Raw genomic sequence first — 24733 nt, 5'->3', positions numbered from 1 at the left:
TTGAAGTGTCGTAACCCGCTTGGTCCGCTACGACGAATCCTATTGGTTGGCTCTCCACGACACGACGAATCCTATTGGCCGGAAGCTCGTATTGACTTCACATGGAATGCTCCGCGTGCTGCGTGAGTGTGACCTAGATAGTGTCTTCTCGCGTGCTGTTATAAATCAGCTTATCTGACTTGTATGCTAGGTTATTAACCTAAAACTTTTAATGCAAGCTTCAAACGGAGTTATCGATCACTGTTTGTAGCCAGTTGCTAGCTTGCTAACGTTTATTAATCTCATGAGCAGGCCGGAAAGCTGCAGGGGCTCGCGGATTACATCCATCGGCGCTGAAGCGTTTCAGCAAGGTGGCACGAGCTACCTTTAAAATTAAGCTAAATTAAGTGGAAATCCGGTGTCGTTGAGCTAGTGCTCGTGTGTTTTCGTTTCGTTTCGTTTCGCAGTTGCAGTGAACGCTCGTCCTGCTCGTTGTTAGGAGTCATGAGTTCATTAGCGCGCTCCCAGTCCGAGGTGTTTGGAGAAATCCGGAAGGAGCTCTATGATGACCATGAATTTCGACAGGTTACTCATGTCTTCGTTATCATGGGCGCCTCGGTATGTAATTGTCATTTTGTGATCCTCCTCAACCCTACTTCCTTTAGCTCTACCTTCGTCCAGAGTTCACCTGCAACCCTAATCCACAACACCTGATCCGACTAAATCAGGTAACTCTCAGTGATTTATCTGTGATTTGTGGATTGGATTAGGGTTGGAACTGAATTCTGCAGGAAAAAGCTCGAGCCACACGAAGCCCTGAGGGTGTCAGTTTAAACTGTTTTAAAATAATCTGTTTAAAATTGCCACTGGGACACCTCCTCACATCTCGACCCTTATTAATATATTTGAATATGCAAATAAGTAGAAGTAGACACGCCCCCCAAATCTCAGCTACCTTTAGCTAATTTATCAAACCGGCTAGTTACCTGCTAATAAACTAGCTCTCGGTTTGTGTAATGGAGGCTCCATATATTTTGTCATATTCTCTGTGAATTCTTTCACAGAGTAGTTGAAACTACTCAAAATATACCATAACAACCACCGTTTTGGTCTTAGTTATGGTATTTTTATGTAGCTAGATAGCTTAATGCAGGGGTTCCCAAACTTTTCCAGGGCGAGGCCCCCCAAATGGCATTAACATTTGACCCCCACCCCACCCCCAAATTACATCTTTACATTACATTAGGAATTGATTGTGTGTGTGTGTGTGTGTGTGGGTGTGTCTGAGAGTGAGAATTTATTTTTCACACCAAATTGTTGAGGCCCCTCGGGCGCCCCCTGGCGGCCCCCAAGGGGGCCTCTACTTGAAAACCCCTGGCTTAACGAGCAGGTTCCATGAGAGAACGTTTCCTCAAATTTGGATCTCTGGAGTCCATGAATTAAGTTAATATGTAATGCTTCCTGAATGAGTTTTGATAAAGGCTTTGTTATAAATGCTATCAATTTCACCAAACACCAGTCTGTTTAATCACAATCCAGGAGGAAGTACTTAAAGTCACACTAATGGGAATTTCTATGTAAAATACTATGCCAAGTATGGCTACATATGAGATTCATTGGTGCTAACATTGTTAACAAGAAAATGCTAGCAGACAGAGTGGGGGCGGGGGGGGGGGGGGGGGGGGGGGGGGGGGGTGAGTATTTTACCACAAAAACCTTCATGATACTGAATAAGATGGCTGGGGGGATGGGATGCGGTTCCCTCGCATGTACACTAAGCAAAAGATTTTTTTTTTTAAATTGAGCAGAGTGAGAAACTGCTAGGAGAAGCAAATGCCCTTCTTTTCCCATCCTTTCCCCTTCAGTGAATCAGGTTAATTATATTAGCATCCAGTTTGACTTTCTGTTTTATTTTAGAAAGCAGAACAGTGCAGTTTTCATATCTCCAGGTGTCAAAAGTCATAAATGCTGCAGTTAACCACAGAGTACTGTTTTAAATTTGACAGCATAGACATCTAGTCCGAACTCTGAAACGCCTTCCTCGTTTAAAGGGCTGTGCCACAGAGATACAGACAGCCAGACTCACTTTTCCATGGTTGTTATAAAGCAGGTTTCTGAGGAACAGAGGTTGCTTTATGTTGTGTTTTGCAGGCTCATGCTTCACGGCCTGTTAACTTTGGTGTGAGCAACATGAACGCGTCACTAGGTTTGGTACAGGGAGCACTGGCTCTTCACTCGCACCGAGTGGGCACTGGCTCACATTCCACTGAAGTAGCAATTACAAGCCAAAAAAGTTAAATCATTTGTTTTTTCTCTCTCTCTGTCAAAGGGAGATCTTGCGAAGAAGAAGATTTACCCAACCCTTTGGTGAGTGTCTGAACACTATTAGTGCGTGTGTGTGTGTGTTCAGTTATTCAACTAATCCTGTTTTTAAGGTGGCTCTTTAAGGATGGGCTCCTGCCAGAGGAGACGTACTTTGTTGGGTTTGCGCGTTCCCGGCTGACCCTGGATGACATCCGCGCTGCCTCTTTACCGTACATGAAGGTGAAGGTCCAGAAGTGTTCTTAGTAGTTATTAGAATGAGACAATTATATAGCAGGTCACCATCCTATAATGGACTTAACATGTTTTATAACTAAGGAAGTTTTAAATGTAAATTTGTTGCTGAAAATTTACTGACCGTGACAAAGCACTGACACTAGAGACTCCTTCCATAAATTTTTAGATAAACTCCTTTTTATAGAAAACTTTCATCAATGATATTCTATGCCATTCCCGTTGTGCTTTTAGATTATTATGAGTCTTAGATTATGTGGAAGATCTGCCGTACAAGTACCTATGAATTATCTGTGACTATATAAAACGATAACGATTAGAACGAATGCAGAATTCGAGTTTAACAGTCCTGTGGTATAAATGTGAATAACTAATAGGACTGAAATGACTAATAATCATTATCATTTTGTGTTTGTTGTATCAGGTTAAAGACGTGGATAATGAGCGCGTCTCAGCATTTTTCCAAAGGAACTCGTACCTGTCCGGACGCTATACAGAGGGAGAGTCGTTCTCACAACTGCAGTCCCACCTGAACTCTTTGTGCCATGGTACAGATGCCAACTACATCTTCTACCTGGCACTGCCACCCACCGTCTACCACAGCGTCACCGCCAACATTCGCCAGCACTGCATGAGCAACAAGTCAGTGACATCACACCCTCACTGTCCCTGCAGCAACACCCTGAGTAATACCAAAGAAAATATGATGGACCTGTTTCTGGCGGTGATTTAACAGGATTTTAAAGAGGACTCTTTGCTGAGGATGCATAAATGACATGTTAATTCTCTCGCTGTCTCTGTCTCCCCCTATCTTTCACTCTCTCTCTCTGTTCACATCGCTGCTTTTTGCTGTGCCTCTCTCTGTTTCTATCTCTCTCTCTCTCTCTCTAGGGGTTGGAGCAGGCTGATTGTGGAGAAACCGTTCGGCCGGGATCTGCAGAGCTCAGAGGAATTGTCAGCACACCTGTCATCCCTCTTCACTGAAGATCAGATCTACCGCATAGACCACTATCTGGGCAAGGAGATGGTGCAGAACCTCATGGTACTCAGGTGATGGATTCCACACTGTTCACACAAGTTTCTGAACGCAGTTGATTAGTTTACGTTTATAAGTCATGCGAGTTATTTTGAATTATCCTCACTCGAACTTTACAAAAAGAGCACGCGCATGAAGGATTTGAGCGGTTCTGTATCTAACTATCGAATTAGGCTAATTGTGGATTATGTCCTGTTTGGCTTTTAAAGACAAGCTGTGATCCACAATGACTTTTTTTTTTATTATTATTATTATTATTTTATTTAAAAACCTTTTCACCTCCCATATCACACTGTTCACAATGCATCAGTAGCACTTACTTGCCTTTTCCCTGCCTCTCTTGATTTGACTGTAAACGTGCATGTCAGTGCCGGGGGAAATAAAAGATCCCACCCTCCCCCTGTCCTGACCCAAGTGATAATCGAGTAAAAAAATGCTGTGTAATTATAACGTGCATAAGGAAATCTGAAATAAATAAATAAATAATGCCTAATTGTCGAAAAACTGCATTCCAGGTGTAAAAGATGGGGTATTGATATCGTTAAGACAAACGGGTTCTCCAGTCTCCACGTGACACTTTTTAACCATCTTGAACCCTCATTTAAAATATTCTCAGAACAGGACCAGATTTTAACACGCACTGCAATCCACATGTATGTAAAATCATGTTTAAATGGTTGCCCCATGACTTTTGCTTTAAATATGCTAAACATTTCGATGGAAGCATAGCAGATTTTATATATATATATATAATTATTTTTTTTTATTAATTTTTTTGTAACAGTACAGCATTATTCTCACGGTTTCCTCCAGGTTTGGGAACCGAATTTTCGGCCCTATCTGGAATAGGGACAGTGTGGCCTGCGTCGTTCTCACTTTTAAAGAACCCTTTGGAACTTATGGGAGAGGAGGATACTTTGATGACTTTGGTATTATCCGGTAAGAAAGCATGGTGTGTTTTTTTTGAGGCCTTCTTAACCAACCAAAAAAAACAAACTCGTTTCCTGGCTTGGTTAATTCCTTTTCATAGGAAGTAGCATTACTTTCACTTCCTTTTCCATTTCCTCCTCTCAGCGATGTCATGCAAAATCATCTTCTCCAGATGCTCACCTTGGTTGCCATGGAGAAGCCTGCCTCCACCAACTCGGATGATGTGAGAGATGAGAAGGTATCATGAGAACATCTCACACCATTTCCAAAAAACTGGGTAGAGTTAAAAAAAAAAAAACAATTAAAAAATTTATTTTTTTAAAAAAGTAAAAAATTCCTGATCAGTCAGTGGTTGAATGTAGGGATGTGACTTTAGCTGAAATGTAAATTCTCGTTTGTTTACTCCCTTCAGGTGAAGGTATTGAAGTGCATAGCACCAGTGACTCTAGGTGATGTTGTGCTGGGGCGGTATGAGGGAAACCCTGCTGGGGAAGGGGAGGCTAAACTGGGTTACTTGAACGACCCCACCGTTCCCCAAGGCTCCCACACGGCCACTTTCGCCACTGTGGTGCTCTACGTGCATAACGAGCGCTGGGAAGGTCTGACGTTGCCAAAGTATTCGAAATGAAACCCGAATGCAGTTTCTCACAAAGAACAACTGTTCTTTCCTTGCTGTTCTTCACGAGGAGATCGTCACCTGTTCTGTGGTGATAAGCCTGTATTGTTTCTGTTTCTGTACTGTTCTTCTCTGAAACAGGGGTTCCCTTCATCCTGCGCTGTGGAAAGGCCTTGAACGAGCGCAAGGCTGAGGTGAGGCTGCAGTTCACGGACGTGCCAGGTGACATCTTTCATTCGCAGTGCCAGAGGAACGAGCTGGTGGTGCGCGTGCAGCCTGATGAGGCTATTTATGCCAAAATGATGAGCAAAAAGCCTGGGGTGTACTTCAACCCTGAGGAGACGGAGCTGGACCTGACCTACCGTAGCAGATACAAGGCAAAAGAATGCTTGATCATTAAGAGTTTCACGTCTATCAGAGTGACTGTGTATAAAGTAGCGGTAATAAGGGTGGTTCTCAGATTACAGGATCATGGTTTTGCATAATTAGTGGGTAAACCCAATATTCGTTATGTTCATAGTTTTGACTATATGGTTTATCCATCCATTTTTATTTTTTTTTTACCTCTTACACAAGGTTGTGGGGCAGCCTGCCGCATATCCCGTGAACTTGGGGCACAAGGCAGTGACACCCTGGACAGGGTTATATGGTTTATTCTAACTTTAAAACTAAAAAAAAAAAAATCAATCATGCACTATATGGCCAAATGTATGTGGACACCAGTCCATCTCACATCGATGTGGGCCTTCCCCAAACTATTGACAAAGTTTGAAGCAAATAGTTGATTATGATGTCTTTAAATACCGCAGATTTCCTCTTTACTCAAACTACGGGGCCTAAACCTGTTCCAGCATGACAACACTCCTGTGCATAAAGTGAGCGCCATGAAGACGTGGTTTGCTGAAGTTGGAGTGGAGGAACTCGAGCGTCCTGCACAGAGCCCTGACCTCAACCCCACTGAACATCTTTGGGGTGAACTCCAACACTCCCATCTGTGCCTGACCCCACTAATGCTCGTGTCTGAATGAGCACAAATCCCCACAGCCACACTCCAAAAGCTAGTGGAAAGCCTTCTCAGAAGAGTGGAGGTCATTATAACAGGAAAAGGGGAATTACAATAAATCTTAAATGGGATCTTAAATAAACACTGAGTGGTCAGGTGCCCACATACTTTTGCCTACATTCCTTAGTGTATCATTAATTTCAACTATGCATATGATGATCAAATATTTAAAAAAAAAAATTTATTTTCTAATTTTGCCCACTTTCATACTTCATCCAAAATACAAAGTGCCCAAAATATCTTGTATGTGCAATTGCAACGCAACTTAAGTCTGTACCGTCAGATCGGGGTTCAGGCTAATTTCATCCTACCTACAGGTTTGTCTAGTGGGGGAGGGGGATCAGACAGGGGTTAGAGTCTCTTGACATCCTTAAATTTTGCATGTATTCTGGTTCAGATATAGGCCGTTAAAAAGATCAAACGATAACAGGAGTCCACTACCCCCCCCTCATACAGGACGTGAAGCTTCCCGATGCCTACGAGCGTCTAATTCTGGACGTGTTCAGCGGAAGTCAGATGCACTTTGTGCGCAGGCGAGTCTCCTTTTTCAATGTTCGTATTCCATTACGTCACGGCGTAGCCGTATAACAACCTGCAGGTGGATTCGATTCCGAATGACGTCTTGCTGTCCGTGCGTGTGTGTTTCAGTGATGAGCTCAGGGAAGCCTGGAGAATCTTCACCCCTCTCCTCCACCAGATAGAAGCAGAAAGGACACAACCAATCCCTTATGTGTATGGAAGGTAGGACATCTGTTCGATCGTGACGAGGCAGTTTTTAGTTGAAGGTCCTCGGTTTAGCCAGTCAAAGTGTTGACGTAACTTCCCGTTTCATCACTAGCCGTGGACCGAAAGAGGCAGACGAGCTGATGCAGAGGGCAGGATTCCACTACGGAGGGACGTACAAGTGGGTCAACCCTCATCCGGTGTAACACTCCAATCACTGATTGTTGCTTGTCAAGATTTAATTCACCAAACTTAAAATCAAACCCAAATTCACCAGATGAACCTCTTAATCAATGAAAGAGCTAAACTCACCATGTACTCAAGCTTCCTGTTTTCTAAAAACGTACTCTTCTTCCCCTCTGTGAATGTTTTGTACAACTGGGAACATGTTTACAGCTACCTTTTTTTTTTCCTCTCCCAAATCACTATGATTACACTCCTTACCTCTTCATTGAGTGCTAATGCTTCTCTTGACTGTGTTTTGAGATTTGAATGTGATTTGCAAGCTCTTTTTCAATCTCTGACCAAATCGTAGCAAACTTTAATTACATTATTCCGTGCAATGAGCTTCACCTTCATTTTTCTCCAGAGAGAGACAGGAACAGCAGAATATAAGCACGTTTCTAGAAATGGTGTGTACTGGTGGTGTAAGAGTTAAAAGCAAGAAGTTCAGTATTTTCTATAACGTTATAGACGAGCGGTGTTGCTGCTGTTTTTATAGTATATACAGTATGTTACAGTACTTTTTTTGTTTTCAGAGTCAATACAGGCTGTTTCCTGAAAGCTAAGAATGCTAATTCGGGTTGTTAGACACGTGGAGCATAGGCGTGTGTGGCTCAACAAACAGTCAGTCAGCGAGGTAGAACAGTGTGCAATATATTTAGAATTCACCATTCTGTGTAAATAAATAAAATAAAAGTAATTTCCAACCTGCTTTAAAATCACTTAAATCTTCAGGCCAGGTCTAGACACATTCCAATCAGTCTTCACGTCTTCGGTAAGTTTGCGTGCTTAAATTGAGAAGTGTGAAGTCACTGACCCTGCTGGTTGTGACTCTTGCTCTCAGGTACCTGGCCTAGACCGGAGGGAATGTTGTCACATGTCAGCTCGGAGGATAAACCAGTGGCGTGGTATAAACTGGAATGTGTTAAGTGGATAAACTCTGTGTTAACAACAAACTGGAATTTGCTGCAGTCATCTACTTGTAGGTGTTTTCCTATACTTTGGAGTTCAGTCTTATTAAAATAAAAAAGCACCACTTCATACCTAAATGTTTGGTGTTTTATGTTAACTGCAAGCGTTTCTTAATAAAAAAATAAACAAACATGAAAGATGTGAACCATGTGTTTATTGCAATATTCTACTGTATTATGGCTTAAATATGAAACATTCTCTTATTATAGCTTTTTATACTTTATAATATAGCATTTTTATGGTTACTATTAGTTGTGTAAAATACATCTCCCTTGGCAATTCCTGCTTCCCTCGTGGTATTTCCGGGAGACCGTGTCCTCCTCAATGCCTCTGGCAAACAAATGCACCAGCTGACCGTGTACTCTGGGAACAGAAAAAGAAAAGAAAAGCAGCCATGGCAAATGCGGGTTAGGAATTATTCAAATTAGCAGAGATGAGAAACAATGGAGCGAAACAGACCTACAGATACACGCGTAAGAGGATGTCCGGATAGGCAATACCAACAGTTTTCAACTCGGGCCTGTGACCAAAAACTAGCTCATGAATAAATACAGAGGGTTATGGACATGTTCTCCGTCCAGTGTTACCTTTTTATAAACGTTAAATAAAGTAAAATTGAGCATGTTAAACTGCTTTTTTTAAATAATAATAATAATTTTAAAAAAACACAGTACCACGCAGGCCTACAGTCTAAGAAAGAAGCAAACAAAACAAACACTTTCAGCATGGTGTCATTTATTTACAGTACAATCCAAAATGTCTTGTATGGCAAATTGTTAGCAAATAAGAGCAGGAACCACTGTTTATCTTTCTAACTTAAGTGTCAAGTATGCATAGATTCAGGACATAAGCAGCAGAGGAAGCTCTAGAGCTCTAAGATTTCATAATGCATGTGTAGAACCCATTATTCCCATTATTCAATACTCAGGAATATTACTGTATACATTTTAGGAGGGTCTTAATTTAATCTAATATGTTTTAAATGCTTTTTTATTTGGGTATTGTTTTTATTTATTGGTTTATTTGACCTCGTATATTACCATGAATATATCGACCACATATATTAATAGAGCGAACACTTACCTGCATAAGATTTCGCTATACGGCAGAATCTCTCCGTCACAGTTCCACACAGACGTAGCAGACCGCTTACTGGAGCACAGCCCACACAGGTAATCTCTCTTCTTCCTTCCTTTCTCCTTCATCCCTTGTTCCCTGCGCTTTTCTGCGAGGCACTGCTGGGAGCCGAGCCTGCCTGACTCGACGTCGCCTGCGTCACTCAGCATCTCGGGATCCCCGGGTATACCTGCGGGGATGTTTCGGCTTTCTTTTGGCCCGTCTTCATCGTCCGCCTCCTCGCTGGGAGGAAAGGAAAAACGCACTGCCTTGACGCGATGCACCTCGACGAAGGGCAGGTCAAACTAAAAACACAGAGTTTTAGGGAGTTAGTTACGGTACTCTTGTTCTTCAATTTCTCACCAGTCCAAAATTATTTTCTGAATCCTATTTTTGGATGGCACTTTGTTTTTGCTTTTTAATTGAAATGCATTAGAAATTTATTTAAACACAGAATTTATGGAGTTATGTCATGTGTACACAGTGAAAAATCTGACTTTTTTAATTAAAAAGAAATGGTATTTTATCATATCCATTCACCTGATCCTGCGTGTTGGTGTGCCTGTGCAGGTATGTGAGGAAACCCAGGGGATTAGTGTTCCTCACTAAGATGAGATCCCCCGTCCCGTCAGCCAGGTGTGCGGAGGGCGAGAGACCTTTGGGACTCCGTGGGCATGAGCTGGACATGCAGGTCAGAGACACGCACCTGAATCTGCCCTCAACACTTAACCACTCGCCTGAGGGCGAACAATCAGAAAACGCAATCGAGTCAGCTTAAAATGTTAACTCTGAACAGCACCTCTAAAATCACGAGTGCCGTCTTAACGCTGGATCAGACTGGTTGCACGTTGCTATTTTTACATTCTTTAGTCTCTCTGAATAACATTCCCATACCCTTCACCTATATAAAAGGCGCTTAAAGTCACCCTAAACCTTTATAAAAACCTGGTTTCAGGTGTTCACCCCAGGCCCGGTTTCTCCGCTCACTACAAATCGATACCTAGTTCATCTGACAGATCACCTTTATCCTATGATGAAACATCTCTGTCCAGATTGGAGTGGTCTCTTCCGGGATGACCCCACCGCAGATCTCAAACCAAACATATGGGAGGTTTTGGAGCAACGTATGACACGTCTTACTATAACGTCTTATCCTATTATAATGTCTGGTATCACTGCCTCTTTGTCCACAGTTAAACACGAAATGTGCACACGATCCCCAGTCCAGCGTTCACAGCGTCTCTCGAAGTAATCATACTATCCTGGATCACTTTAGCTTTAAACAGAGTTCGGACAGATTCTTCATAATGAAATTCCAGGACTTTCAAAGCACTATTATTATTTTTTAAAAATTCAAGGACAAAGAGGTGTCCATCCATCCATCAATTTTCTGTTTTAAAAAAAAAAAAAGTGGAGTGGAGCTGTCCCTGTCACAATGAGTGAGTGAATAGTGGGAGGAGGGGGAGGGCTGCAGTGGAGGGTCATCTTTTGAGTGAAAGAACATATTCACTGTAACGTATTCATTGTTCTATTGAAAACTAAACACTTTAAAGTTTTTAGTGATTTTAAAGTTTTTAGTGACTTTTTTTAATAATTCAAGCACCACTATATTTTAAAAAATGGCTATTATCAAGATTTTCCAGTGCTTAAGGTTCAAAAAGAAAAATTCAAGCACCTTGTACGAACCCTGATTAAGGGTCACGTTCATCTGCACCAGAATTTCTATAGCAGAAAACAGCAATTGGGCTTTTTTCTACTGGGCACTGATGTAGTACCAGTGGATTTCAGCTAGATGGTCTATGCTCACGATGGGTACCGACAAGAAGTGATGATACTTGAGTGCAGGGCTAGCACTTTCAGGTGAAACGTTAGAGGTTCAAGGTGTACTAATATTTTTTTTTTATTTTTAAACAAGATTTTCATTAAAATGGGTTTACTCTTACTCTTTGATGGATTCTTCTTCTTTGCATCACTGACAATTTAAAAGTCTTTATAACAATGCTGTTGACTTTTTGAATCAGAAAGTGTTGATCAATTTTCTAACACCTCTGACAATAGCGCCGGCTGTAATATAAACCTGTGATTTGCTTTAATGTGCTCATTCGAATATGCTTCCATTTCTATAGAAAGGCTAATTCACTTCTGACTTATGGGTTAAAATAATCTACCCCATTCAACCCAAAGTTCCACTGACACGCCATTGGTCCAGTTTTCGTTTGTTCAGTTTGCAGTGGAAAAATTCCCCAAGGTTATAGTTCAGTTCTTCTACCTTTACATAGTTTACGGTTAACTTTGGCTGCTCTGCTTGAGTGTGTTAATGAGTGGCATGTCTTACCCTCCGATTCAATGCTGTACTGGCCGAGTTGCCTGCTGTAAAGAGAGCTAGAGCTCTCTGAGCGAGGGAACAGTCTCTCTGTGCTCTCCGAGCACACTCTGCACCTACACACACACACACACTTACATGTTATAGGTAAGCATACAGGTGTAACAGGTTTTCTAAAGATGTGTGGATTGAGCAATAGATGCTCTGCTGGGTGTGACATTATGTAAATAAGGCATTCCATAGAAGACCCAAAGCATAATGAGTATTAAATAATAGGCCAAATCTACTCGTGTACATTTCAGTTTCTTTACATATACAGTGGGGGAAATAAGTATTGAACACAGCAACATTTTCTTCAGTAAATACATTTCCAATCAGGTTATTCACATGAAATTTTCACCAGACATCAGAATTAACTCAAGAAATCCGCAAACAAAGAATTCACAACTTTAAAGACCATAAATAAAGTTGTGTGTAATAAAGTGGAATTACACGGGGGGAAAAAGTATTGAAGACGCTAAGAAAAAGCAGTTCTCCAAGGCAAGGTAAGGCAAGGAACCAGCTGAAATCCGTAAGTAATTATACCCCCTATCTGTGGAAATTAATATCAGCTGGGTTAGTAAATTGATGGCCTATAAAAAGGCTTTTCGTTACCAAGGTCACACAAGAAACATCTCATGATGGGTAAAAGCAAAGGGCTCTCCCAAGATCTTCACAACCTTATTGTTGCAAAGCATATTGATGGAATCGGATACAGATGTATTTTAAAAACTTCTGAATTCTCCAGTAAACACCACTGGGGTCATTGTCCACAAGTGGAAGGAACATCACTCCGTCATCAACCGGCCACGCACAGGAGCTCCTCACAAGATTTCTGACCAGGGAGTCAGAAGAATAGTCAGAAGAGTAGCCCAAGAGTCAGAAGAGTAGCCCAAGAGCCAAAGACCACTCAGAAAGAGCTCCAGAAACACTTGGAGGCAGCAGGTACCATCGTCACAGAGAAAACAATAGGCAATGCATTCCATGTTTGGAGAAGAAATGGCACTGCACATCACCCTTAACACACTACACCAACAGTGAAGTTTGGAGGTGGAAGCATCATGGTGTGGGGCTGTTTTTCATCACATGGTACTGGCAGACTTCATATAATTGAAGGAATGATGAATGGAGCCCTTTACCGGGAGATTTTTTTTTTTTTAGAAGAATCTGCTGCCATCCCCCAGGATGATGAAGATGAGACGTGGGTGGAGCTTCCAGCAGGACAACGATCCAAAGCATTCAGCAAAGGAAACTCTCAATTGGTTTCAGAAACTTTTTTTTTTTTTTTAAATCAAGGCGTTAGAATGGCACAGTCAATCACCTGACTCAATCTCGTTCAATTGGATTCAAAAGACAATATGTTTAGAAGAACGGGCCAAAATCACACCTGAGTACTGCGGCCCATTAATTTCTTAATACATGAAGGGTCTTGAAGCTGCTATTACACACAAAGGCTTCTCCACTAACTACTAAATACATTTCAGTTAGTGTGTTCAATACTCTTTTCCTGTGTCGTTCCTCTTTATCACACGTAACTTCATTTGTGGACTTTTAATATTTGGTTTTCTTTATACGTGTGGATTTCTTTAGTTAATACTGATTTCTGGTGAAAATTTCATGTGAATTGCCTCATTGGAAATATATTTACTGAAAAAACTGTTGACGTGTTCCATACTTATTTCCCCCACTGTATTTGTAGAACCTTAAGTCAGGCTTACTTCAGTAAGTGGCTCTATTTCATGGACCGCTCTTGGGGATTACATTATCCGAATACTGAGGAGTCATGGAGACAGCTCCCATCCAGTAGCAACAGTTTGCAGGAAGCTTTGAGGAGCTCAGGCCATTAGTGGTGTACTGATGAGGCATGCAATACAACAAGGCCTTCTGTGCTTTTGTACATTTTAATGGTATCTCTAGTGGATGCATGTCTCATGGGGTTATCTAAAAAAAAATATATAACTCCATACAAATTTCGTCCGCAGCTTCTCACAGTTAATTTTACTAGCAGTGTTTTTTTTTATTACACCATTCCTTAATTACTTTCAAGAATACATACACTTCTCTCTCACGTGATGTATTATCTTCATTAAACAAGCAATTTATGTGAGATATGTACATTTTAACCTGGCCTCTTTTACATTAAAAGGTGCAGTCAGTGATTTGACAGATGTTAGCTGGAGGTAGCGGTGTTAAAACTCGTAGTCCAAACCAATACGTTCCCTTTCTTAAGTGTTCCCTTAAAAGTTATGACCCCAAACATGCTGAATGACAATACATCTTTTTTCTCCCAGATATGTCCTCTCTTCCAGACCTTAAAAAAAGCGTCTAAATTTGAGAAAATGTCCAGGATTCTGCTTTAGTTTCGTTATGATGCGTTTATGGTCTAATACTGCATCGTGTGTGCGCATATTTGCATTGATTTTACTCCTCACCGTAATTCCCGCCTTCTTGCACACCAGTTGATCGATTATAAAAGGCTTGCAGCAATTATTGGCCAAATTCTTCCCTCTCAACCTTTAGCCTACTCTCAACGAGTGTGCGTAGCTGAAGCGCTGTTGTGTACGGCTTGCTTGACAATAGCAACAAATGACAGCTGTCCCAAGTCGAAACAATGCCCATGGCCATAAGGTCCTTTTTAATTTCATGTTATCGCATTGTTTCGTATTCCATGGCTACTCAAATGATGTCATGAGTAGCCCTTCTGCCATCTAATATTTAATTTTATTCCATAGACATTCAAAAAGAACATAGGGGAAAATGTAAAACATAGGCAGAGTGAAACCAATATTATTTAATATACACACACACACGAGACACTAATAGTGTGTATTTTTCAGTCTATTAAAGTCTGCATTCTTAGTAACACTCAAACGCTATTAAGTTCCCCCCCAAGAAAAAAAACAATTTAAAGATGTCCTCTTTTTTGGGAAATCAGAATATGGTCACCCTAGAATAGACAGGCAATATGACTGAGCGGCAAGTAAGCATACCTGCTTATTCTGACCAGAGTACCTCCTCTAAAAATATATTTTATTAAAGCTAACAGAATGTGCAACAAAATGCAGGTGTTTGACTGACCCCACCGTTAAGATGGCTCATGCATACAAGGTCCCTCACCTGATTTATTTATTTATTTATTTATTTTTAAACTTCATTTATTTTTTTTAAAACCCTGCCTTTTACCCTGAGAGGCAGCGACTGTTGTCTCTGGGGCTGGTGATCTGGGAGTCCGCAGGTAGATACTGCACTATTCCCTGATAGCTCCTGTTGCACAGGTACACTAAAAAACCTAAACAGAGGATGCACAGGGATGGAGAGAGTGGAAGAAATGTTTTTAAACTTCATTAAATGTAGATTTATTTATTTATTTTTAACATGGGTATTTGGTTCACAGAAAGAAAAAAAAAAAGTCCACCAAGACCATTTCCCACATCAACAATTCAAAATGTATTAAAAGTACATCAAAACAACCATAACATACAAACTGTTCAAAGAACAGTACATAATTTTGTATAAAATTTGTATACACAAAAAAAAAAAAAAAAAGTAGGCACAGAAAAGTCTAACGATATCAGTCACACGATATAATATAGACAACAATAAGAAATGGGCATATGAAGCCTAGATACACATTATGGAATTACCCGAATAGTCATATCTGAGAGGTCCCATCCAGCGTCGCCTCTCACTTTCAGCCAACACATCACCATAGAAACCGTAGCCCACCAGCGAGACAGAATAACGCACAAGTGTGGAATGATGATGGACAGAACACACATCCAGAGGCTGGGAGTCTCCTGGAATTTATTTATTTATTATTTATTTTTAACGTCATGTCAGCAGCCAGGCTGTTCACATGGCGCAAAAAAAAAAAAAAAAAAAAAAAAAAAAAAAGGTACAATCAATATTTACAATATTAAAGGGGACACTTCAAATTTATAGACGATAAAAAACTGTCAAATCTGTTCAGATGATACTCCTCAGATGAAACAGACCTCTGAATACAATTTTTATTTATTTATTTATTTTTTTAAAGTGTTCTCTCGTAGTTCCAAGAGTGTAACAGTTCAGTAAAATGTGCTTGATGGTGGAGTCTCCTGGAAACAAAGCATTGCTTCGAACGTTAAACACTGCGTCAGTCAGTAAATAAGGGCACTCCTCTGCTTATCAGAACAGACCTACTTTTTTTTTTTTATTCACAATGAAAATACTATGATACGAGTGATACTATACTGTTCTGATGAATAAGGAAAACATTTTCCCCATAATAATTGCATTGTTTGTGACATGCCTATATTAAATAATTTCGCTTACTCAAAAAAGGTGCATTGTACGACTAGTCCATTACGTTTATGAAGATTGTGTCGAACAGTCATGTTTTTTTTTTTAAACTAGGCTCTACGGTGGCCTGTAGACTGTGTATAAAATGACTGATTTTTGAACACGCATTCTGGAAGCAAGCATTCTGGACCGTTTTTTTTTTTTTTTCCTCCCCCCAAATGGGTTTTCCCATTCACTCAGTTTTCACTTGTGCTGAGGTCATGGCTTCAACTTTTTTTTTTTTTAAACATTCTAAACATCATCCATGTTATTTGTGCAGGAATAATTTAATTTATATATATATATATATATATATATATATATATATATATATATATAATTTCTTAAATCAACTATTGCACCTTTAATGTTAAGTGGCACATTGTGACATTTTCATGGTCTCAAAAGTCTTACCGATAATGATGTGCAGTGCTGAAGTAACCGGATCATTCACACCTACTGTAGCAAAACACACACAGTCTGTGGAGCCTGCAGAGAAGAATTTAAAATAAATAAATAAATAAATAAATAAACAAATAAACATACATACATACATATACACACACGAAACGATGATACAATTCGATCTCCTTATCCAATATCCTCATCCCTAACAGGATACACTTAGTTTAATCAACGCTACAATACACGCTTCAATAACGCCAGATCGGTGATCTTGAATTCTTGATTGCGATTGGCGTTGATTAACATTCTACAAAAGCACCACTGACACTGTGCCGGCTGCTCAGAAAACAAAAAGAAAGAAACCAAATCCCCACAGGTTTATATTGCTTTGCTCGTTTTAACGTGGAATCATATGACAACGTACACAGGGACTTGGACGCTGGATGTTCCACATGAATTACAATTCACGATTTTAAAAAAAACCTTATTGTTGATACGGTGAAGTTTTTTTACGAAGAGGCATTTGGCATTTTCGGAATGCGTCTCCAGTGTTAGCACTTTAACAGTCAGAGTTAAGTTTGTTGCTTTGTGTTTTCTGACATGGGAAAGTCGTCAGCACAGAGGGCTTTGCAGTTTCTTGGAGACATGACAAGTTGCATTTCTTTGTCTCATTAACATCAAGATATGAGAGAGAGAGAGAGAGAGAGAGAGAGAGAGAGAGAGAGAGAGAGAGAGAGACTGGTGAGGGAACAACTGTTTAAACTTGTAACATGTGACTTGTTTCAGCATTAAGTGGCTAAAAAGTACATCATACTTTAATAAACAAAAAAAAATGTTTAGCTTTGGCAGATTGCTGTGGTACAAGAGGAATAAAGTCTGTTATTGGAAAATAATTAACTTTGTGGTTATTACAGTGACTCTGCTTTGCACCACGCTGTTTCATTTCCTAGAACACTTTTTTTTTTTTTTAATCATTACTCATTTGCCACAATATCACAACCCATTACAAACCTGCTGGAATGATACCGATGTGGAGGTCACACGGCTGCAGCATCACACACGGGTCATGTTCGGAAACGCCTGCCTCCTGCTGGGTTCGTCCAATCACGCCGTGCAACAGCTCACTGAACATTCCATCTCCGCCCACGCAAACCACACTGTGCGGGAAGGAAAGAAATGAACGATGTCTGCCGTAGCGTAAAGCACCAAATCATACAGTTGGCTACTAAAGCATGAAATCGTAGTGAATGCTGTACTACAGGATTTGTTAAGAGGGTGTAATTACGGAGTGATGATTATACAGTGGCTCCAAGGTTACCTGCTCAATGTTTGCAAAATGCTTTAACTTGAACAACGGGTGCCGATTAAGGTCTAATTTCACGTCACATGGTACGACATGGTGTCACTTACCCATCAAACCCAGTCAGGTCTTTCTTCAGGATATGGTCTCTCGCCTGATTGGCTCGTTCGGTCACTAAAACGAGATGTTTTTGGGTTTTTTTTTTAAAAAAAGGGCAAGTATATAAACCTTGACTTAAAAACTTAACAGCAAACCCTTCACTGTCACCACATTTATCAGTTCTAATCCGATTGCACTTGGTGCAGATATCTTTTTACTGAACAAGGAACCAACACAGTTAAAATAGAGCCTGGGTTTCTACCGCAATTCGGTCAGCTTAATAATTGATCCCGCTTTCTCTCCCTCTCACTTTTCACCAGGCTCCATTTCCTTCCCACTCCTTGATAAAGACCCACGGCGTGTCACTTGAGAGCCATGCTCAGTGAGACGCGATAACATCCAAGATACCGGAGCGGTGGTGAATGCGGCTTACCCACAACATGAGAGCTGATGCCAGCCAGCTCAAATAGAGGAGCCACTGTGGAGTGATAGATCTGCTTCCCTTTTTTCTTCCCTCCGTAGGGGTTAATGAACACTAACAGCCTGTGAGGGCGAGAGGGACCTGGTAGAGACGGGGCGAATGTGAAAAACAGAAGAGTCTTAGACGTGACTTAGATTTAAAATCATGTCACTTGAAAAGAGTGTGTCATTTCATTTATTAAAAAGTATGCCGGACCATATCGTTTTAAGAGGTTAAAAGTAATCCATGTAAAATAAGTTGATTTTTTTTTTTTAAACAACTAAGAAAACAGACCAGATGAGAATGCAGTTTGGAGACACGCCCACTTTTTCTGCCATCCTAAAAAATCTATTTTAGTGCTCGGCAAACCAACTTACATTCATCAGAGGTAGACACAAGCAGGATTGTGGGATTATCTTATTATTTGTGATTTATTTAACACTACCCAAACCTGTGAAAATATACCTTATCACTTTTATTCATGAATGTACTATTCAATAGTTTAGGGATGCATCAATACCAATATCAGGTACATCAGTCCGATACTGTACTTGATTACTTATACATGTAAAAAAGTACTTCTGACAAATTAAATAAAATTATAGACAGATATTAATGCATCCCTAACAGAGAACCAATACAATCTCTGTACTTAGAAAACTGGTTGACATCCTGAATTTAGGGCTACATAAACCTGTATAATCCGAATCAGCCATCCAAGAGGAGACTCATTTAAAATCAAAATAATATTGAGTAAAGGGATGGGAGGACGAACAGGTTTGGGTTGCTGCTCGACTCACAGTGGGTTTTAAGTGCAATTCTGAGTTGCGTCACCCACTGATCCCGGAGGTCACGGCTGGGGCAACAGAACTGGGACCTGCCCAGGCTCCACAGTGGTGCTTTCCCACTACCGGTGTTGCTGCGTTTTACATAGAACACTACAGCAAAGACAAGTGAAGAAGAAACAGTTAGGCAAAAGTATTTTAGCCCGGCTCAGTGGTGTGGTCTGCATCGCCAGGCTGAAACTTACGTGTGAAGTCTCGGTCAGTGTCCTTCACCTTCTTCTGTGGCTGGATCTCCACCTGACCCTCCATTACAGCAACCACCTCAGAGACGGGCAGTGAAACTGTGAGACACACACGATAGACGATACACCGGTTACTTGTGTCAAGAGTCAGTCTCTGGCCTCTACTGTCAGCACCACAACAATCCAAGACTTTCTATAGAGAACCATTAAAGATTACGGTCTTATTACTTAAACAGTTCAAAGTTTTACATCTGTATGCAATCAAACACATTCTGTTTGGGCAGAGATGTACTGATCAGCAGGGAAGAAACATTGGGGCACAAAATAGACATAATTAAAATATGTATACAGTATTCACATCTCTACAACTAGGGCTGGGTGAAATGACATTATATAAATAAATAAATAAATAGTCAATGTAATAAATTACGCCACACTACACCTTCAATAGATTGTGGATTTTGTGATCACTATTCCATCCCCCCCCCCCCCCCCCAAAAAAAATAATAATTACAAACCAAAAGCACCTTAAACTTTTGAATACAAAAATAAAATTTTTTATTTTTAGCATTTTTGAATTTATTTTATTTTAGCATTTTTGAATAAAAATGCTATTTATTAAACATAAAAAATAAAAATAGCTTCATCAATTTAGTTATAAATAAAAATGTTTATTAATAACACTTTAAAGAGAACATTACTGTATCACTGGCCATTATGAGCAAAACTATAGCGTGATGCAGATCATTTATCATAGAAATACCTTTGATAATGAGGATATGATATTTCTCTCAAATCACACAACTATCTCCAACTGCATCCATGGAAGGATCTGAGAACAGTTTCTTCATTCCTCAATAACCATTAACAACAAAAAACAAAAAAAAGGGGGGGACTAAAGCAGTAACATTCTTACCTGGAACTTTGGCAAGGTAATCAGGTTTTTTTGTTTTGCTTGTTTGTTTTAAAATCCATCCTCTTATTGAGAAGAGGTTCACTGACAATGACCTAAGTTTCATGTAATGGAAAACATACAATGGTAGTCATGCATGTTCATAATACACGAGTAATAGCAGGGCTGGACAAATCCGTAGCACTCGTATCCAGAAAAATGAAACACCTTTACATGTTCAGGCTATTAATATGATCTTCACCGGGGCCTGGCAGATAAATTATAAACGACAATACAAAAGTTGTCACTTGGTATGTATGTTTAAACACAACACTTCACATACTGTATGTCTGCATGTTTAATTAGACGGCAACTCATTTGCATAAAATGTGCATTTTTGAAAACGTTCCAATACAAAAAAAAAAAATGTTGGGTTTGTTTCTCAAAATATCAGCAATCGACTGGCAAAGATTCACTGTGATTTTTTATTTTTTTTTCTTAAGGGGTTTGGGGGGGAGACCCGTATACGTCACGTGATCATAAATTGCGTAATGTGTGATCACGTGAAAAAAAATTAGGGGGTTACTGGTGGGGAAAAAAAAAAAGTTAGCAGGTGAAAATAAATGAGTCATGGAGGAGGTCACGTGAAAATACAATAAAGGGCATTATTTGGGAACAAAAATGTGTCATAATTTAAAAATAAATAAATAAAAAAAGTGCACCTGATTTTTTTTTTTTTTATTGCATTTTTGCATTGGGAGGGAAAAAAATGCATGTTATGTTATAATGTGTGTGTGTGTGTGTGTGTGTGTGTGTGTGTGTGTGTGTGTGTGTGTGTGTGTGTGAGTGAGAGAGAGAGAGAGAGAGAGAGAGAGAGAGAGAGAGAGAGAGAGAAGCAGGTTGAAGACTTACTGGTGTTTTTGTCTCGGTTCTTCTTGTCCAGCTCGGTCCAACTGAAGCGCCATCCGCTGAGCAGCGCGCGGTGCCGCTTATTACCGAGCCACACACTCGACTCCATCCTCCCCGAGTCTGTCTCCATCACCTCAGCTACCTCATAAACCTCTAGCGGCAACCTAACCACTTTAAATAACTCTATACACCTATTACACGTTTCTTTTCTCGCTTCAACGCGGACATTTCGTTTCGCCGCACGCGCGAGCTGACGAGCGTTTCATCTCTGTCACAGTGCGCTGCTTTGATATGAACACCTGTCTCGTGAGGGACAAAAACACACCCATATGACCGACCTTCAACTCCCGATAGCACAGCATTAACGTCTCATTTACAACAACAACAAAAAAAAAATGTTACTACAAAAATATAATCGGTATTTCCTCTCAGTTCTTCTTTCTTATCGAAAACATCGCTTCGAAACTCTTAAAAGTAGCTTCCAAAAAAAAACTTCCTCGCGCTCTCCTGATTCTCCGCACACCTGTAGCTGTAGCCTGCAATTACCATACCGCCATCTCATTGGATAAAACTAGTGAATATTTGCATAAACATGAGCTTGTACACTGAGAGGCGTGGCTAATTAACAGCTACGTCTGCGTGCGCATACTTCCTCACTAGAGTACTGTTTTATCAAATATTCTTTAGTAAGCTTGTCTGGCAAGCAGACTAACTCATTAGCAATAAGATTAGGGTTGATTTAACTGCTGAACCCTGCAAAAACAATCTAAGTATAAATAGAATACTTTGTGCAGTAAGCAAAGAAAGAAATTCCCTTTTCTCTTTCTCTGTCCTTGATATTGTTGTTTGCTTACACTGTAAACACATTCAGATACCGGACTGACAAGACTTTGCAGCGCATAGGTGCACCGTCAGGTCCATGCCACAGGCTGGTGTCTCCTTAATTAAACTTTGTAAAACCAGCTTTTCTCGATCATCTTGTAGCTCTCTGTAGGCCTCCATTTCTTGCTACACCAAGGCTGCTTAATTCTTTGCTTAGTACTTAGTGGTTAGCACATTTGCCTTGCAACTCCAGGGTTGAGGGTTGGAATCGAGCCTCAACACTGCGTAAGTGGAGTTCGCATGCTCTCCTCGTGCTTTGAGGGTTTTCTCCGGGTACTCTGGTTTCCTCCCACAGTCCAAAGACATGCGTTGTAGCAATTTGGCATTTCCAAATTGTCCGTAGTGTGGGAATGTGTGTATGGTTGTGCGTTGCATCCTGTCCAGGGTGCCCCCTGCCTGGTGCCCCGAGTTCCCGATAAGATAGGCACGAGACTCTCCTGTGATTCTGTATAGGATAAGCAGGACAGAAAATGGATGGATGGATGGATGGATGGATGGAAGTCCTGTTAAAATGGAGCCAAAATAGCCTCGGTGCTTTAAGAGTTACAAAAAGAAACTCGTTTCTCTTTCAGGATATTTTAGCATCAATAAGCTCTCAGACTACTTGTTGTTCACCATTGTGTAATAGCTGTCTAACACTCAATTATCCATTCATCCATCTTCTATACCGCTTATCCTTCAGGGTAGCCTATCTCAGAGAGCAACCGACACAAGGCGGGGTACACCCTGGACAGGGTGCCAATCCATCGCAGGGCACAATCACATACACACTCACACACCCATTCATACACTATGGACACGCCGATCAGCCTACCATGCATGTCTTTGGACTGGGGGAGGAAACCGGAGTACCCGGAGGAAACCCCCGCAGCACGGAGAAAACATGCAAACTACGCAAACAAGGCAGCGGCGGGAATCGAACACCCAACCCTGGCGGTGTGAGGCAAACGTGCTAACCACCAAGCTGAACCACCTAACACTGAATTATAAATAGTGTCATTCAAAATGGTTGCTTTATATGATGCCATCATTTGCCTATGGATGAAAAACAGAGAGAGCAAGCGAGAGAGAGAGAGAGAGAGAGAGAGAGAGGGGGAAGAAACTGAGTGAAATACCAAAAGCATCTTGAAGGGAGAAAAGAATTTCTGATATAGAACCATCGATATCAATGAATGCATATAAGTCAGTTTTAAATATGGTTAATTCTACTAAATATAGTAGTTAACTACCAAAAAACAAAGTGAAAACATATGGATTTATACAAGAATACTCAAAAAGATTTATTTACTCAAATATTACTTATTTAAAACACCGCCTGGAATTTTTCCAATCGTCTATTGTCTCGTTTGGGTGATCTTGTGTCCACTGTAGCCTCAAATTCCTTTTCATGGCTGAGAGGAGTGGAATCTAATGTGGTCTTCTCCTGTTGTATCCCATCCACCTCAAAGTTCAGTAAATCGTGCATTCTGAGGTGCTTTTCTGCTCACTACGGTTGTAAAGAGTAATTATTTTAGTTACTGTCTGTCTGTTCGGACCAGGCTGCCCATTCTTCTCTGACCTCTCTAATCAACAAGCTGTTTCTGCCCACAGAACTGCATTTTTTTCCCTCCACACCACTCTGCGTAAATTCCTGAGACTGGTGTGTGTGAAAATCCAAGGAAATAAGCAGTTTCTGAAGAAAAAAACATCAAACCAGCCTGTCTGGCACCAACAACCATACAACAGAGATAACATTTTCTCACCATTCAGATGTTTGATGTGAACATTAACTAAAGCTCTTGACCTGTATCTGCATGACTGGCTTCTTGGATAGTTGCACGTACCTACATATATATACTTTTTTTTTTTTCAAGGGATTTTCTTAATTTATTTAGTGTGTCATTCATTCCTTCCTTCATGTCCTACTTTAAGAAAATATATTTCAATCGGCTGCAATAACACGGTTGTCCACTTGAGGTCACTGTTATCGCATTATCTAAGATGTTTGAGGACCAGTTTGTTCATCATTGTTATCGTTAACATCTGGACTTCTTCATCTGTGTCAGGAAAATAAACCAGATGTAACTTTGCACATCCAAATGCACTGAAATTTTACTTGGAACTATTTAACTAAAAGTTGTCAGGCATGTGCGTATGCTCTAGTGAAGATTTATAACTTGGCACATGTTGTAAGTCAATCATTAGATCAGATTTGCTCATTGAGCTCATACAGATTTACAGAAATACAAATATAAAAACAGATTTGTATATCATGATAATTATCATCATATTCTTAAAATCTGCAATAGATCAGATTTGACAATATTTATTTAAGGACTCAAATGCTCCAAGGTTCCTAATTTAATCCTTACATTTTTAACTGTGACTTTTTTAAATTGGCTCCCAGCCCCCAGTCTATTGCAAAGCACCACGCACACACATATTCAAACATGGGCAATATGGAGTAGCCAGTACACCTACAAGCATTTGTAGGAGGTAGGAAGAAACCCATGTGAACTATCTTAAGTTGTCCTATATGTGAATGGGGGTGTGAATGTGTGTGCATGGTTCCATGCGATAGAAGAGGAAGAAGAAGACAGACTACGAGAAAGAAGAAGAAAGACAAAAGTGTTCAAAAGTGTTTAAAAAGTTTTAAGATGAGGGGGCACAGTGGCTTAGTGGTTAGCAATGTTGCCTCGCAACTCCGGGGTTGGGGGCTCGAATTCCACCTCCGCTTCAAAGACATGCATTGTATGGTTGATTGCCATCCCCAAGTTCTCCGTAGTGTGTGTGTGTGATTCTGCCCTGTGATGGTTGGCATGCTGTCCAGGGTGTCCCCTGCCTTGTGCCCCAAGTTCCCTGGGATAGGCTCCAGGCTCCCTGCG

General features: G+C 40.5%; 2 protein-coding genes across 3 annotated transcripts; one reads left to right on the top strand and one right to left on the bottom strand.

The window, feature by feature from the left end:
* Positions 1–91: 91 nt before the first annotated feature.
* Positions 92–8234, top strand: LOC108276043 (glucose-6-phosphate 1-dehydrogenase). 2 transcript variants are annotated; one of them, XM_017487318.3, is made up of 13 exons: positions 92–597; positions 2309–2346; positions 2415–2523; positions 2960–3177; positions 3427–3585; positions 4385–4510; positions 4646–4739; positions 4914–5100; positions 5259–5494; positions 6637–6713; positions 6829–6921; positions 7019–7084; positions 7970–8234. In XM_017487318.3, exons 1-13 carry the CDS (start codon positions 484–486, stop codon positions 7980–7982), a joined length of 1530 nt encoding a protein of 509 aa, XP_017342807.1. In that variant the 5' UTR covers positions 92–483; the 3' UTR covers positions 7983–8234. The 2 variants fall into 2 exon arrangements, with proteins under 2 accessions (XP_017342807.1, XP_017342806.1); XM_017487317.3 differs by having other exon boundaries at positions 7019–8234.
* zgc:158263 (ceramide kinase family protein) lies at positions 8232–21539 on the bottom strand. The gene is made up of 13 exons (XM_017487315.3): positions 20991–21539; positions 19190–19285; positions 18960–19097; positions 18133–18261; positions 17711–17774; positions 17312–17457; positions 16310–16384; positions 15220–15372; positions 14759–14864; positions 11549–11652; positions 9754–9950; positions 9181–9518; positions 8232–8460 (listed from the first exon to the last, which is right to left on the bottom strand). The coding sequence occupies exons 1-13, from the start codon at positions 21115–21117 to the stop codon at positions 8346–8348; spliced, it is 1788 nt and encodes a 595-aa protein (XP_017342804.1). The 5' UTR covers positions 21118–21539; the 3' UTR covers positions 8232–8345.
* Between the last annotated feature and the right edge of the window lie 3194 nt (positions 21540–24733).

This window comes from Ictalurus punctatus, chromosome 15 (assembly GCF_001660625.3).
Source record: "Ictalurus punctatus breed USDA103 chromosome 15, Coco_2.0, whole genome shotgun sequence".
Taxonomy (NCBI): domain Eukaryota; kingdom Metazoa; phylum Chordata; class Actinopteri; order Siluriformes; family Ictaluridae; genus Ictalurus; species Ictalurus punctatus.
Note: the sequence above shows the minus strand (reverse complement) of the source record. Positions and strands in the feature narration are given on the sequence as shown.